Source organism: Danio rerio, chromosome 14, assembly GCF_049306965.1.
Source record: "Danio rerio strain Tuebingen ecotype United States chromosome 14, GRCz12tu, whole genome shotgun sequence".
Taxonomy (NCBI): Eukaryota; Metazoa; Chordata; class Actinopteri; order Cypriniformes; family Danionidae; genus Danio; species Danio rerio.
Genome location: NC_133189.1, coordinates 19,802,501 through 19,819,557, shown reverse-complemented (window position 1 = coordinate 19,819,557; position 17,057 = coordinate 19,802,501). Strand labels below are relative to the sequence as shown.

At 34.9% G+C, this 17,057-nt stretch overlaps 1 protein-coding gene across 1 annotated transcript in view; it reads left to right on the top strand.

Annotated features, from left to right (window-relative positions):
- The window catches only part of fgfrl1a (fibroblast growth factor receptor like 1a), a 119,167-nt gene extending 113,159 nt beyond the window's left edge, over positions 1–6,008 (top strand). The window contains 2 exon segments of the mRNA NM_200376.1: positions 1,026–1,379; positions 4,435–6,008. Of these exon segments, the coding sequence (NP_956670.1) occupies positions 1,026–1,379; positions 4,435–4,832 (752 nt within the window). The 3' untranslated portion in view covers positions 4,833–6,008.
- Positions 6,009–17,057: the final 11,049 nt, after the last annotated feature.

The window sequence follows — 17,057 nt, the reverse complement described above, 5'->3', positions numbered from 1 at the left end:
TGCACGGAAAGAGTCTTAAAGTTTTAAAAGGTATTGAACTGCACTCTCTGATTCCTGTATATACTCTGTAACATATATTCATAGCAGAAAATATTCTAAAAGAATCAAATTTAGTTTAAAAAAAAAACATTGGCAGGGGAAGTGTTAAAGAATGTTGAAAACCTTAGCTATTGACATTCATTGTAGGAAACAATACTATCAACATTTTTCAAACTATTTTTGTAATAAATTTAAAACCCACTCATAAAGGGAAGAGGGAACTGGCGAATAGGCATGGGATGACAACAGGTTTTAAGGTTTACCACTGTTTGGAAACAGCAAAAAAAAATCTGCTATACCGTTCCTAAGGTATACGTAAAGGTTTTTTTTAAGTGTTTATTTTTGTGTGTTGTAATGAAATCTGTGTTTTAGAAACTGACGAAGACAGCAGTAGTTAGTGATTGAAAAAAGTTGTTGTTTTTTTTACAAAGACATTTAAAAAGAAAGAGCAGTGATGTCTTTATCCAAGGTAATCATACCATCAGGAACTTATACTGGCCCATGCCTACTGGCAAACGTCTGAACACCTATAATAAATAAACAGAAAACAAACACTTGCTCCACTTCCAATGCTGTCAGTCACTCCTCCTCGTGACAATCTTATTTTGTGTTTAACAGAAAAAAAAAGAAACGGAACATGTTTGCCTCAAGTGGAGGCTGAGTAAATGAAAACAGAATTTTCATTTTTGCGTGAACTACCATTTAACATTTAGTCATAAATCCAAGAGAAATCCAATAAAAGAAAGATTTCCTCCAGTTCATAAGCAGCTTCATATTAAATCCTGGCTGCATCTATTTAATTTACAACCACATCCGAACAGGGGAAACTTCGTTAATCTCACTCTCGCTGCAGTCATATCTGACATTTTTTCTTCTTTCTAAAAATACCCTAAAACTATTTCCAGGACAGAAAACTCTGAGCATTATAAACACGTAATTGTGTTAAATGCTGATTAGAAAATAAAATCTTCTTTATTTCATTATAGAGCGCACAAATTCCAAGCCCATCCTGACGGGCACTCATCCAGTGAACACTACAGTGGACTACGGTGGCACCACGTCCTTCCAGTGCAAAGTACGCAGTGATGTCAAGCCGGTCATCCAGTGGTTAAAGAGGGTGGAACCGGGCGGCGAGGGCAAGTACAACTCTACGATTGAGGTGGGAGACCATCACTTCGTTGTGTTGCCCACGGGTGACGTGTGGTCACGACCTGACGGCTCTTATTTGAACAAACTGCTGATCACTCGAGCCAAGGAGGAGGACGCCGGCATGTACATCTGCCTGGGGGCAAATACCATGGGCTACAGCTTCCGCAGCGCCTTTCTCACTGTGCTGCCTGGTCAGTGGCCCTCTCTCAGATGCATTTCACACTTTTAAGCTAGTTTGACTGAATATTAGTCTAGGGAATTTGCACCATTGATTTTATTGTACACTACTCTTTAAAAAAGTATTATTCGTGAGCATTATAAAATAATAATTATCATTATCATCATCAGTGCTGAAATAGTTTTTGTGGAAATATACAACTTAGTAATAAATAAAAGTTTTGTTAGTCTATTTCATATTTATATATTTAATTTATATGTAAAATATTTATTTTTATAAATATTTAGTAATTATACATAGACACAAACACACACACACACACACACACACACACACACACGTACATATACAAAAAAAAATATATATATTTTTTATGTATACATACATATATATATATAAATTATATATATATATATATATATATATATATATATATATATATATATATATATATATATATATATAGAGAGAGAGAGAGAGAGAGAGAGAGAGAGAGAGAGAGAGAGAGAGAGATTTTTTTTATGTATACATGTATGTATATATGTACAATCAGTATTATACATTAACACTCATATATATATATATTTTGCTAGTATGCTAGTAGTTTGAAATCTACAAAGAAATTCCAAGCAGCATATTGAACCAAACAAGAAATTGTAATAATATAAAACATATTCTGAAATCTTTTTTATTTTTAAGGATTTTTCATTTAAATAAAAAAACTACTAATATTTATTTTACATTTTAGTAAACCATTTAGCACCTTTGCAAAATAAAAGTACAATAATTTAAAAAAAAACTACAACAAAGAAATAAAAACTTTTACATAATAAATTTGCTCGCAATAAAAATGTAACAGACATGTTAGGACTGGGACAACAAAGTATTAATTGTTAAAATCACTAAATTTACCCTAAAAAGGGGGGGGGCATTTGTAACAATATTAATATCAGTATCACATTGTTGACACTGGCCATCCATTAATAGATTATTTTATTGTTTGTAGATATTATTATTATTATTATTATTATTATTATTATTATTATTATTATTTTTATTATTAAAAACTGTTCTACATTATTTAATTCCTGAAGAAAAATAAATCACATTATGTGAACTTATGTTAAATGTTTACTTTCTATTTAAAATCTACATTCCTGTTATCCAAAATGCAAACGATTGTTATCCATAATGCAATTGTTACGCTTGACTAACCTTCACATACCAATGCAGTTCACTCTCCTACAAGGCTAAATAAAGAGTGAAATGAATAAGTGTTGACCTTGGCAGTTTTGTTAATGTGATCATAAAGAATATGGCTACATAATAGGGCTGTGCGATTAATCGAATCGCAATTGCTATTTGAAACATTGTGAATAGCTAAACATCACAAGAGGCTGCGATATGAAATATATATGTCTTATCTCATTTTCGCTGCCCGTAGCAAATGAGTCATGCCGTTCGTTTGTGACAGTTTTAGTAGCCAATTGAGTGAGCACACTTTCGTTATGCCCAGTCAGAATTGCACAACCAAACTATGCAGAATGCCCACAATAAAACAAACAGTAAAGAGCAGACAAATGGGATGATGGCGTCTGCCACTTCAGAAGCATTAATAGATGAATTCATATGAAAGAAAAACAGCACGTCGGTAATATGAGAATATTTTAGTTTCAAAGTAAAAAAAAAAAAACAGGTAATTTATAAGATCTGTCACAGAATTGTTGCCACAGCAAGAGAAAATAGAACAACAAGCACCTATAAAAGTACCACAGGCGGCTATGTGAGGAATGTCTTGCTAAAGTCAACTAAAAGTATTGCCAGTGACACTAAATCTAGTAGCTAGCAACAGCAAAGTACAGTTTCAGACTTGTTTGCAGCTGTTACAACAAAAAATTAAAAAGCATCAGAAAAGCCATAACATTAAATAAAACAATTTGTGTTTAATTTCTGAATAAACAAATTTGTATAACATTTGGAGTTGGTTAATATCTTTTCAGTTCCTTTTTTTAACTAACACTGACTGCAATACAGAATATTGAGCTGAAGCTCGACTACAAAATTAAATTGTAAAAGACTTAAATAGCTCTATTATGCAATACTAAAGTGCTTTAAACTCTTCAAATGCTCACACAGTCACAGGCCCTAAAAACTCATGCAGGTGAGAAACTTTCACTCTATTACGGTTCAATTCTGCACTCTCATGTGTTTTGCAACACAAAAACATTGCATGTCTTGCAATGTGACAATTGTGGATGCACACATCGAGATATTGGTGCTCAATTGATATATTGTGCAGCCATAATATAAAACTGTGACTGTTTGAGTTCTAATGGAAGTTTTTTTAACAGGGTGTCCGCAGGTCTAAAAGTTGATAATTATAATAAAAAAGCCCTTAAAAAGGTATTAAAAAGTCCTAATTAAATTATTTAAGTTTGTTCAAGCGTTGTCCAAAGTGTTTGACTCCAAAAAGCATAAATATATTTATTTTCCTCCTAATATTGACAACGACATGCTTGATCCACGCGATTGGTTCGAACTGGGGCACGTTTAGCAAAGCTCCTCTTTCTGGGTAATGTCTTGTAATTCGCGTCAAACATCGCTCCACATGTAGTGAAACCATAGTGCAAAACAGACCAAAAATAGGAAAAATGTAAGTTTGTGTACTCATGGTTAGAGAAAGATGAGTTTAAACAGTGGCTGAAGCCTGTTGCTGAAAACAACCATATAATTTATTAGTTCAAGCTTTGTTTCTTCCGAGCTTATTTGAATTCTGTTGCATGGTTGAGCTGTATTGATTTATTTAACTACAACTGTTTATTAAGTTAAAGGCTTGATACTGATTAGAACTTGAAGTGGCGATGAGGTCGTAAAATAATCTGAGAAGGGCTTTAAATAGTCTTAAAAAGTTATTGAAATAATCTTTAGGATTCCTTCATATACCCTGTTCAGGTCTGAACATGTCTTCTGACACTCATCCTCATTAAAAATATGAAACTGATAACCATAACTCGAAAGTTTTTTTGGTCTTAACAATTTTCACATTCTCTCCCTCTCTCTTCATCCAGACCCAAAGCCACCGTTCTCCCCGATCCCATCAGTTCTGCCCCCCAGCCTCCCCTGGCCTGTCATCATCGGCATCCCCGCAGGAATAGTCTTCATTCTCGGCACTGTCCTGCTCTGGTTCTGCCAGTCCAGAAAGCACTGCTCCTCAGGAGCCATAATCTCAGCCCAAACGTTACCCAATGGCCACCGGCAGCCACCCAGAGACCGACCGGCCGATAAAGACTGCATCGCCTCAGTCGCCTACGAGGAGTATCTGGCCCAACAGCAGCAACAGCAGCTCCTGCTGGCTCAATCAGCTCCTAAAGTCTACCCAAAGATCTACTCAGACATTCACACGCACACACACTCGCACGTGGACGGCAAAATTCACCAGCACCAGCACATCCACTACCAGTGTTAGCACGGATTGAGGCCTTCTAGTTCATCACACACTTTTCTGCAGTCGGCCAAACAGACATTTCAGCTCAAAAGACACTTTGAACCAATCCCTCGCTCTCAATACTGCCAAGACATTATGAACAAACGAGGGCAAGGCTAACAAACAAATGATATTTGAGTCTGTTTGGAAACGGAGAAACGTTTCACTTGCTGACACTCTGAATGGAACAAAAGACAAATCAGCCCATTGACTAATCTCGTGGACGGGGCCAAAAGGACTTTTTCGATTAGCACCAAATCTCAGTGAAACGTCGGTTTTGCATGCATATGAAAATGGTTTGCAGATATATTGAGTTATGGTTATAGTTACAGAGCGACCGAATGCATGATGGAGCGTATGTTCGTGTTGATTTCGCAGGTATGTTCTTACCTAGTGTACCTTTTCATGAAAACATGGTTATAACGTAACTAAAGATACGATAAGATTTTGGCATTGCATCGTACGTTCTGGCAAGTGCTTCCTTGTGTTTCTCATTAATGTTTTATTTTCAGGGCCTGCTCTGAATAACCTGCGGTACCGCAATCCCATAGTTCCTCTATGGCTTTGTTTAGTGTGTGTTTGTTTGGGAGGGGAGATGTATTTTCATAAGCTTGACCACTATAATGAAGACTGTGTAAAATGCCTTTGACTGCTCATGTAATGGCTCCCCTTTAATATTTACAGAAGTGAGTCAGAGTTTCGAAAACAAACCTTCAAGTGAAACTCGGATGTATTGTGCATTGTTTGCGCATCGTAAAGGGTCAATGCACTTAACCCAGACATCTGCTAGCGTGAACTCTTGTTGTTTTTAAGTCAGCCAAAAGAGGAGACCTGGTCTAAAACAGTTAATTTATTCGTGAGCAATGTTTTGATGCTTTGAATCGGGCATTATCTAGATGTTTTAAACCAAATATGAGTATACATAGCATCGTCTTCCTTTAGCTGCAGTGTAAGCTATGTAGCATATATCAAGTGTTAAATATTTATATGTGATGTTGGAAAAGAAATAACACAACGGTCGTTAATTAGTTATCTCGATATGGACAATCTTGTACAGTTTGGCCTGTTTTTATGTTTTAAAATATATGTTTGTCACATTGAAACATTAAAATCATTTTAGCATTATCATAAAATGATAAAGCTCTTGTTCACCAGGTATGAAAATGTGTCGTTTTCTGTGAATGTCGTGTTGTTACAAATTTGCTATTGTTTGTTATGAATACCATCAGCTTGAATTGTTTACCCTCCACTTAGACTCGCAAATTATTATTATTAAAAATGTAAAAACAGCTTACGACAAATCTATTCCTACTGTATATTTCTGTTAACTAACTTCAGTTAAACTACTAAAAGGTACAATATGTATGATATTGTTTGAGCTAATTTCTATAGATTGTTTTAAATCAAATTGTAATATGAGAAAAGGTAAACAAAAAAAGATTTTACAATAAACAAATGGAATGAGTTCAATCTAGAATTGTATTTTTAGAATGAACACCCTATTTAAAATAATAATAATAATAATTTAATAATAAAAATAATGTATATTATATTCTTTTTATTTTATTTTTTAATGTTCCAATCACTAAGGGAATTACAAACTTTGATAAATATCAGATACTAAAGCTGCGGTCACACTGCACTTTTCTCCCCATAGACTTTAGACTTAAATACATACGCATGCGAATGCGCAGGGTTGTGCCGCAAGTTCACTGCTCTGGAAAGTTCAAGCTTGGTGAACCCTGACCTGCAAATCGCATTACATGATTTCGTGAGATCAATCGAAGATCAAAACATCACCTCTCTGGACAGAAATTTTAAACATGGACCAATCGCTTCCTTTTTAAAATGTCCAATCATCTTGTTTAATCCTGCCCCTTTTCACAGCAATGTATGACAGAATTTCGGAAGCTCAAACTCTAGTGTGACCGTTTTTTTTCACAATAATCTGATATACATTTAGAAGACTGACTCGCATCATTTGCAGTACTTAATTGGGGTGAGTGGGTGGAGCTAAAGATCTAAACGTCTATATCAGGGGTGTCCAAACTCCCCAGAGTTTATCTCCTACTTGCTTCAACACACCTGCCAGGACGTTTCTAGTAAGAGCTTGATTAGCTAGTTCAGGTGGGTTGGAGCCAAACTCTCCAGGACACCGGCCCTCCAGTACCGAGTTTGAACATCCCTGGTCTATATCAACAAACACAACTGGCACACTATACACTTTGCTCTTATCCACTATGTACTTATGCACTTACACACTCAACAGCATAGTATATGTATGTAGTGTCATCCCAAATGGAACACTAAGGCTGGATCTGAAATCGCTTACTGCTTAGTAGGTACTGCATTTGAATTCAAATGTACTACTGGACCATTTGAAAATCACATTCTATATATTATGAATGTGAGTATTATGAATAGAACTCACAATTACTATATCCGCCGTTTTGTCATGATCATGTCTCTCAAGTCAGTTGTGTCGCTTCACAATTCTCTCACGGGGCATTATGGGTGCATTTGATGCGCACTTCAGAATCTCGCTGGAAGTAGTAAATAATTCAGGTACTTCTCGCATTCTGTTTTTCTTAAGACATGCTATTCGGCTCACATATTGTCTTAAGCATACTATACAGTATGGAAGTATGCGATTTCGGGCACAGCCAGAACGTTTTTTTTACTAAGTGGAAATTCAAAGTTTCCCAAATGACATTTGTCGGTTGCCAAATTAGTAAAACAAAATGTCCGATAATCAAAAATAACTGTCAAATAACTACCAAACTATATATACTATATAGTATAACTGCATTCACCATAAGGAGGCGATGTAATCACTCTTGTAGGAGAAATTGGCTTTCACAATCTAAAATAAATAGTAATCCAACACGAGTTCACCTTTTCTACATGGGCAAAGCATGATGTGAAGTGTCCAACATTCCACATTTCTTTTTTATTGAATAAATGCAACATCAGAGTAATTAAAGTGCACTTATTCTTTCATATAGAGTTTCCAGTGTGAAAGCACTACTTACACTATTTATTCTACAAATGGTGAAAAATAGTGCATAAGTATGCGATTTGGGACGCACCTACAGATTCAACCATTAAACAACCTCAGAACTCACAAAAGCTGTTAAAAGGTTAATCAGTTATTTGTTGAATAATTTTCCTATGAAGAAAATGCAATCTAACTGCTCTACTATTTTAGGTTAAAAAAAACTGTTGTGTTGCTAAAATAATTTGTAGAAACTATGCTTCAGTTTAAGCATTACCTTAACTAGAAATGTCAAAAGAACCAATTTATTTGCAGTAGAAATCTTTTGTATACAGTACGTGAAATTAAATCAGTTTACTAGGTTCTTGCTAAATAAAAATCATTTTTAGTAAAGAAGTACATAAATCTTTTAATCAATCCCCAACTCCCCGGATGAAACCACTATGAAAAATGCAGAGATTGTTTTTATCAAAAATGTCCTGATTTTGGATCAAATACAAACAAACCCGAGTCTCAGATAGAAAAAAGAAAAGTTAAAAATTGAACCCAAAAGTTTAGTTTGGTTTATTCGTATTGTACCCAAATTTGGATTAAAGCATCTCAATATTTGTAAGATTGTACAAACTATCAACCCTAATGAATATTATGAAATGATTATGATGAATTCATTTTCCTTCGGCTTAGTTCCTTATTTATCAGGGGTTCATTCAGCGGAATGAACCAGCAACTATTCCGGCATATGTTTTATGCAGCGGATGCCCTTCCAGCTGCAACTCAGTACTGGGAAACACATATGCACTCACATTTGCACACACACATACACTACGGCCAATTTAGTTTATTCAATTCACCTATAGCGCAAACTCCACACAGAAATGCCAACTGACCCAGCTGGGACTCGGCAAGACAACATTCCTAACTACCAAGCCACCAAGGCACCTATAACGAAATACAAAATTTCAGTTTTTTTTTTTTTTTTTTTATCAGGATACAACATTTCTGGAATGTCCCACATCAGGGAGTTGAGATTGTTTAAATACTGTACATTACATATCAAAATGTAAATATCTGGTCAACACAAATTGCATTATGTATAAGTTCAGGAATGTTCTGGATCTGAAAGCTGAGTTTTGTGTTATTTACAGTGTTGGGTGTAATGAGTTGCAAAGTAACTAGTTACTGTAATTAAATTACTTTTCCACTGAAAAATTACTTTTTATTTTTAGGTAATTTAATTACACTTACTGGACAAAGTTTTATATGCATCAGAGAAGCAGAGTAATATATGTTTTGCAGAATAATATTTTTTTTTAAAAATGTTTAGCATTTATCAAGACAACTGCATATACTTACAGTAAGAATTGAGAAGTTGACAGTCTATGCTTAATAGTGAGCAAAAATGTATATTTTGTGTAATTCAGATATTAAAGCATATTACTCAATTTCTCAAGTTTTTATTTGTCTGACAACTTGCATGCTTAAGATAACAATCAAATAAAATTTAACAATGACATTTTTATTTATGCCAATATATGGTAGTGAAATATAGTCACAGCTTTGCAAAGTTTCAAGTTTTTAACATATATTCTTAACATTTTATTTGTTTTTAAGTAAAACTAATAGGTCATGTTTGAATAAAATTTCTTAAAATTAAGAGTTTGATTTGCATATGCACAAGAATTAGTGGATTATTATTCATTCAAGTAATTTAATTACTTATTAGAAGTAATTACTTATTAATTACTTAAAGTAAAATTAATTAAATTATAAATTTAAATACAATTGTAGTTATGCAATTAGTAACTAATGACTTTCTTTGAAGTTACTTAACCAACACCAGTTATTTATTGGTACATTGTTCCTAATTTTCTACTTCAAATGTGGATTACTGTAGTCTTCTAATGTAAAGATGTCAACACAAATGGTTTTAAGTTCATGAAGGTCACAAATCAGGAAGCTGCAATAACAGCTTTGAAAAGTCTCCCGCTGCTTCTCATCCGCTTCATTCTGCTCTGCAGTTCTTCATGTAGTGACGAGTGAACGTCTTCATTGAGACAGAAAGCGTGAGTGTCTACAAGGCCAACACCTGTGAATACCTGACTGCTCCTTTCAAAGAACCAACCCTCTGTTTGCTTTCCTCCTTTTTTCAAACAGTCATAATGGCCCGCTCGACAACAAAGCCGTCATTTGAAAGGATGAAAATAAATAAAAAAACACCCCTCTCTCCAAAAACTGGTTGCCAGTGGCTTTCCTTAAATGTTTACCTTGCATACAAAAAGAGAAAGATGCAGGGAGTAAGAGGAGGAACAGAAAAAAAAAAGTGTCTGCAAGATGGGACTGGAGCCAAAGCCTTTAAAGTCCGCCACAGAACCATGACAAAAGCAGCTTAATCTCGGTGTTGTCTTTCGGCCTTTCTTTACACATCCTGCCAAGCTGCCTTAGAGGAAAGGAATCTTTCTACAGCCCCGCTGACATCATGAAAGCCCGGGATGAAATCAGGGTCATCAAAGCCATTCACATGTGGGACATCTGTACAAGTGTGTTGTGCGTCTCCAACCCTTACCTGTCCATCTTTCCCTTCAGACCACCACTGGAGCCACAACACACATCTGAAACACCTCGATCCACAACACAGATGCTTATCGTGAAACGCTCAGACAATCGAAAAGGAAGTTTGGTAAAGCCATTCAAACAGATAAAACCCTCTTTAGCTCCTTGATAGAAAGCAGAGGATTGAGACGAGCGTGGAGGAAGTGCCGTCATTGTGTTCGGCAGGTGTTGCGACACATTGTTTGCATTAAATGCGCCCATCCAAGGGCATCCTCGCCGTTAAACTGATTTCCTGTAATTACTCACAGCACTGCAGGTCGTGACCATGCGCGTCGTCCGCACTTGTAAAATTACATTATCATTAATCACAGCTGTGGAGGGAATGAGGAGATGATGATGTGGGGCCGATTCATGACTGTGTTGATGGCTAACGTTGACGTTCGTGTTATTTGAAACAAGGTCGATTTTAAAAGACAGCTCTAAAAATGTCATCTTAAAGAGCACCTATGATGAAAATCTTTTGTAAACTTTTGTAAGCTGTTTGGACAGAACTGTTTGCATGCGTGTCCTCTGTCATACTGGAGTGATATAAACCCAACAAGAGTCTTTTTTAAAACTGACTTTAAAAAGTGAGCTTTTCCAGGTCCACCGAATTGATTGACATGCGCCATGTTTCTATAATAACATGAACACACGTCTGCAGAACATAAATATTGGTTACAACTGTGATTTTTTATAAATTTAAAACGTGTTTAAAATAGAGCATGTTTGTATAAAAAAGAAAAAAAACGCTCATTTCAGAAAAGCTTGAATAAACTCCATCACAAACACAAAGTTAACTTACTTGATATTTTTGACTATTGAGCTGTATTTCAGCTTCATCGGAGTCTGTCTCTGTCACTGTGCTGTTTATCTGACTTAACGCATGATGAGAAGCAGACATACAAGTGGGAACCGTGGGTCGGTAGAAACAGCTCCTTTGCATTTAAAGCCAGGGGCTACAAAAACAACATTGTATTCAGACACCAAAATAGGCAGATTCTGGAGGCTTTAATAAATAATCTAATGGGTAATTTGAGCTGAAACTTTACAAACACATTCTGAATAAATCAAAAGCTTTCTTACATCTTGTAACAAGAGTTAAAATAGGTGCCCTTTAATTCTAAAGGTGTCATGATTTCTGGAAAACACTATTGACATACAGTGTAAAATCAGTAAGATGTGTCCCATACTTGTATTATAAATGCCAACGGTACCACTGATATAATTCTGGCATCAGTATTGATGAGTGTTTGAATACCACTTTAAAGTAGTATAAGTTCAGAAAACCAGCCAATTTCAATGGCTGTACGAAGTTGCTAGATATAGCAGGCACTGGAACATGTATGCCAATCCAGAACATCCCAAACATGATCAAAGGATGACATGTCCTCTATGCTGGCTGGCCTTGCGAGATATGGGATGTTTTCAGAATCAATTAATTGTGCACAGATCCTTGCTACATCAAATGTGAGCATTTGGGCCATGTCCACACTCCACACTAATGCACTTTTGAAAAACGTATATTTTTCTCTCAGTTTCGGTTTTTCCGTCCACACTGAGACTGCTTTTAAGCAAACGAAAACCAGTTTTTTGAAAACCAAAGTGGCTAAATTTGAAATCGCCATTTTTATGTGAAAACAGAGAATCTTGCAAACGGTGATGCTTTTAAATCATGTGACGCAGTCATGTGACCAATTCAGTAGGGCTGCACAATTAATGGAAAAAAAGATTGTGATCTCGATTTGCCGCCCCACCCAATCCTAATTCAGCATCTCTAAAATTCAACCAATTATATTTTTAATTACGAATGAAGCATAAAGACATTCGCACAAGTCTTCACGTTGTTTTACATGTGTTGCTCAGCAATGTGGACACCTTCAAATGGTGTTAAAAGTGTCACATACTGTATTGATAAGATAATACACCCAAAAATGTCATTGCTGTCTAATGCAAGTATGTATTTGTGGCCGCGAAATCACATGTGAGCTGTTTGTTTACTACTGAGAGAAACTAAAATAAACCACACCATTGACCAACTAAAAGCTGGTCTAAAGTCCAGCGCAAATCGCGTTAGTTTTAAATCTATGCAGGTCCAAAATGCTTACACATTGCTTAATACTCACAGGACGTAGAGCAATACACAAATATTTTTACATATGAAAAAAATCTAAAGGATTAAAATGTTGCAAAAATTATTATTTTCTACATAAATATAAAAACCATTACCTCCATGACTCATGTCTGGGGGCTTTTTTCAGTTTATGACAATTTGCATTTGTATAATGCTATTATTCTTATCAGTATTATTTATTATATGCATATTTATATTGGTTTTAATAAAAACAAGTTTATATTTGTTTAGGAGATGTTTCAATCCCCATATGGAGCATAAGAATATGATGTGTGTTTGGTTATAGCTCAGTTTTTTTTACCTCACTTTGTTATTATTGCTCATTTATCCATTTTCTGGAAATTAGAACTGAATTTAGAAATGGTTTTGAAACAAATCTTTTAATTAAATATGTAGGCTAATGGATGTCTTCAGTGGAGTGCATACAGCACTGTTTCCTTGTCCACAAAAGTTAAAGAGTTAAGTAAACTATTTTTTTGTTATATTTTTTGGATGTTTAAGTACGTTTATTTATTCATTTGCTTTTCGGAATAGTCCCTTTATTAAACTAGTGTCGCCACATCGAAATGAACCCCCAACTTATCCAGCATATGTTTTACGCAGCGGAAGCCCTTCCAGCTGCAACCCATCTCTGAGAAACATCCATACACACTCATTCGCACTCATACACTACAGACAATTTAGCCTACCCAATTCACCTATACCACGTCTTTGGACTGTTGGGGAAACAGAAGTGAACACAGGGAGAATTTGCAAACTCCACACAAAAAGGCCAACTGACCCAGCCGAGCTTCGAACCAGCAATCTTCTTGTTGTGAGGCGATAGCACTACCTACTGCACCACAAGGGATTTATTCCACTGGATAAATATCAACATGCTTAAAACACACCCATAACTCATTAAGAGAATAAGCACAATCCTGTTATATCATGCGCCGGGGCGTAAATTGTATTTTTTCTTCCTTAAAATAGCAAAAGTGTTTTCTGAAATGCTCTTGATGCTTTTGCACCATGCGCTTAATACTTTGCACCTAGACTGTTAAAATAGAGCCCTATGACTCATTTGACTGTGGAGAAGGGATCAATGATGCATTCTATCATTGAGTTGTCTGATTTTATGCTTATTTTTGTATGATTTTTTATTTTTAATTTTTTTAAAATGAAGCTTAAAGGTCAGGCCCTGTCAAGATTTTCTAAGTCAAAATGTACATTTCAGGTAGAATGTCCCTTATATAGTTGGTGTTTACTACCTTTTAATATATATATATATATATATATATATATATATATATATATATATATATATATATATATATATATATATATATTTAATTATATACCGTTTAATTTTTTATTTTGTAATTGCCACAATTAAAGAATACTGACTTGCACATATATTAACAAATTCAGCAATGCAGTTTTATATAAAAAGAAAAAAAAGACTTCTGTATTTATTCTAACTCAAGAGAGTTTTAAATTTATATCCTCCAAAACAAATGAACGTAACTTCTTTTTAAACGCAAAAGAGTAATAAAAATCAATAAATTATACCTGCTTTGGCTAAAGTGTTTCAAGATGTTGGGGTCAGAGCATAAATCAATTCATTACGCCTGAAAGCACAAAGCCTCTCTGTGTTTCAACGTGGGACAATCGCTTATGCCAACTCTCAAACTGTTTTCTTTATCTCGCTGAAGCAGCACAACTCATTTGTACACCCTGGGGCTGTACAAAGGAAGTCTGATTTATCATTTTTTCAGTCTGCGTGACACAATGACAGACAGCCCGAGGGCTGAATTTCACTCTCGCTGGACGCGGTACAGGAAATTACCCTAAATCCCTCTGAAGCTGCAGAGTTCAGGCGCATTTCACGTGTACAATACTGTCTGTTCACACCTCTCCCCTCTCAGAGAGCTGGATGTCTTGACAAAACAGACATATCCAGTGTGAATGTTGGAAACATTCACACATGGGCAACTCAAAACACACACACACACACACACACACACATGCGCACACGCGCGCACACACACACACACACACACACACGCACACACACACACACACACACACACACACACACACACACACACACACACACAACAATTTACCAGTCAGGGCAGATCACAACAGGCCAGGTGATGATAATCGCTTTCTATTCACATACATCTGTCACCTGCCATGTTCTGGATGGAGCAGGAAATCCCTGACAGAAAGACAATGAAGAGTACAGGAGACCTCTAAAAACAGTTGGTATATAAAAATATTAGTAATAAATGAGTAATACAACAAATATGATTCTTCAAAAGATATCTTGGGTAGGTTTTAATAAGAAAGTATTTTGGGTCACTTTAAGACCTGTTTTGAATTCTATAAACTACATTTTACTTTGTTTCCTTGTAAATAATTCATAATTATGAATTAAATACTTAGTTAATTTTTTAAAAAATCTGTAGATCCATAGTATTTGTTTTTTCTACTGTAGAAGTCAGTGGTTATGGGTTTTCAGCTTTCCCTAAAATAGGCATGGGTCGGTATATGACTCTGACGGTATGATATTTTTATTCAAGGTTATCAAGGTATTGGGATTACTGCTCTAAAATAAGTTCTTCGTTTTTTTTTTTTTTTTAATGTCTGGGTAAAAAACTATTTGTTCCTGTTGAACACAATATATTCTATTTAAAGGACACCTATGCTGAAAATCTTTTGTGAGCTGTTTAGACAGAACTGTGTGTAGGTTTAGTGTGTCCACTGTCAAATTAGAGGGATAGAAACAAAATAAGTCTTATTTTAAATTTCCTGATGTTAAAATTGGATCCAAATCCCTCTCATTTTGAGGCCCAACGTGACATAGTAGTATGGTTTCCCCACCCACCGAATTGATTGACAGCCACGTATTGACATTGACATTTCTTCGAAGTAACGTGTATAACCATATCAACAAGACAGGACGTGCGCAAAGCAATTGGGATTAAAAGCTCTGTTCAGCTTGCTGTGCTCATCAATTATCTGTTTGTGTCTGTGTGTGTGCAGAAACTTTGTAACGACATTGTTTGTGAATCATCGTTGCAGTAAGGCTTGAATTAACTCCACAACTAATACATTAAATAATCATTGGGAAAGTTCCTCTTACTCTCACAAACGTTGCGTGAGATCAGCTTACTTCATGTCTGTCACTGTGCTGTTTATCTGATGGAGACAGAAACGGAGACACTCTGACAAGCACGTGGAAACAGTGGAGAACTAGCATTAAAAACACAGGCAACAAAAATGGCTACAATGTGTTCAGAGGAGAAAATTTGAACATTCTGAAAGGTATAATAAAAATCTGATGGGTGTTTTGAACTGAAATTTTACAGACACATTCTGGAGACGCAAAAGATTTATCTTAAATCTTGAAAAGGGGGTAAAATAGGTGCCCTTTAATCAAATATTTGGCACAGTAAACATGTCAAGTTAAATAATTAAAATTAATCATTGACTCCTGCTGACTTCGTTAGTTTTAAAAACAGATTTCCTTACAACTTGAAAAGGCATCTTTAGATATGTTTCTTTTCTTTCTGTTCAGGTCTATAGAATGCTTGTTTATAAGCAATTTGTTTTTCAGATGTTTGTTTAATTTAGGGTGACCAGTACCTTTTGATGTGGAGATACTGTAGCCCTAAAAACTAAATAAATTAGTCATAAAAACATGTATATATAAAAATAAATAAATAAAATAAAAATAAAAACTTGCATGCACTAACTTTTTTCATGCTTGTTTTTAAAGAAAATTATTCTGTTCCTGTTTTTTGTCATGGCAGCATTTATTAAATGTAAAAAAATGTATATTAAATAAGTATTTAACAATATATTTATTAATTATTTGTAGTTTCAAATAAAATTATTACTCCAGCCAATATTGCTTTTATTATATTACAACAACAACAACACATAATAATAATAATAATAATTAATATTAGCGTGATTTCTAAAGATCTGTGTGACTCTGAAGACTGGATTAATGAAGCTGAAAATTCATCATTAAAATCACTGGAATAAATGATTAAATGATAAACTACTTTTAAACAGTTTATTATAGGTGCAATAATTCACAATTTGACAATTTTACTATATTTTTAATGAAATAAATGCAGCCTTAGTGAGCAGGAGAAGCTTATTATAAAAAAATAAATTTAAAAAAAATCATACTGACCCCAAACTTTTGACCGACAGTGTATATATATCATAGGAACAGCATAAAAAAAATGTAGCGGTTTTAAAACCTTCACCCTTCCAAACCACAGTAAATGTTAAAAAAAGTTATCGTCCCATGCCTTCTTCAAAATATATTCCGTGTTCTGTTTATTGTGTTCAAGATGAAGAAAAAAATCATTTCTGGGTGACCTAGTGCTTTAAATTGTGAATTTATTTTAACTTTCGCAAAATTACTATAACATATTTTTTTGTTTTTAGTTTAACAAATATGTGACCAGCCCTGTTCAGCGGAGGA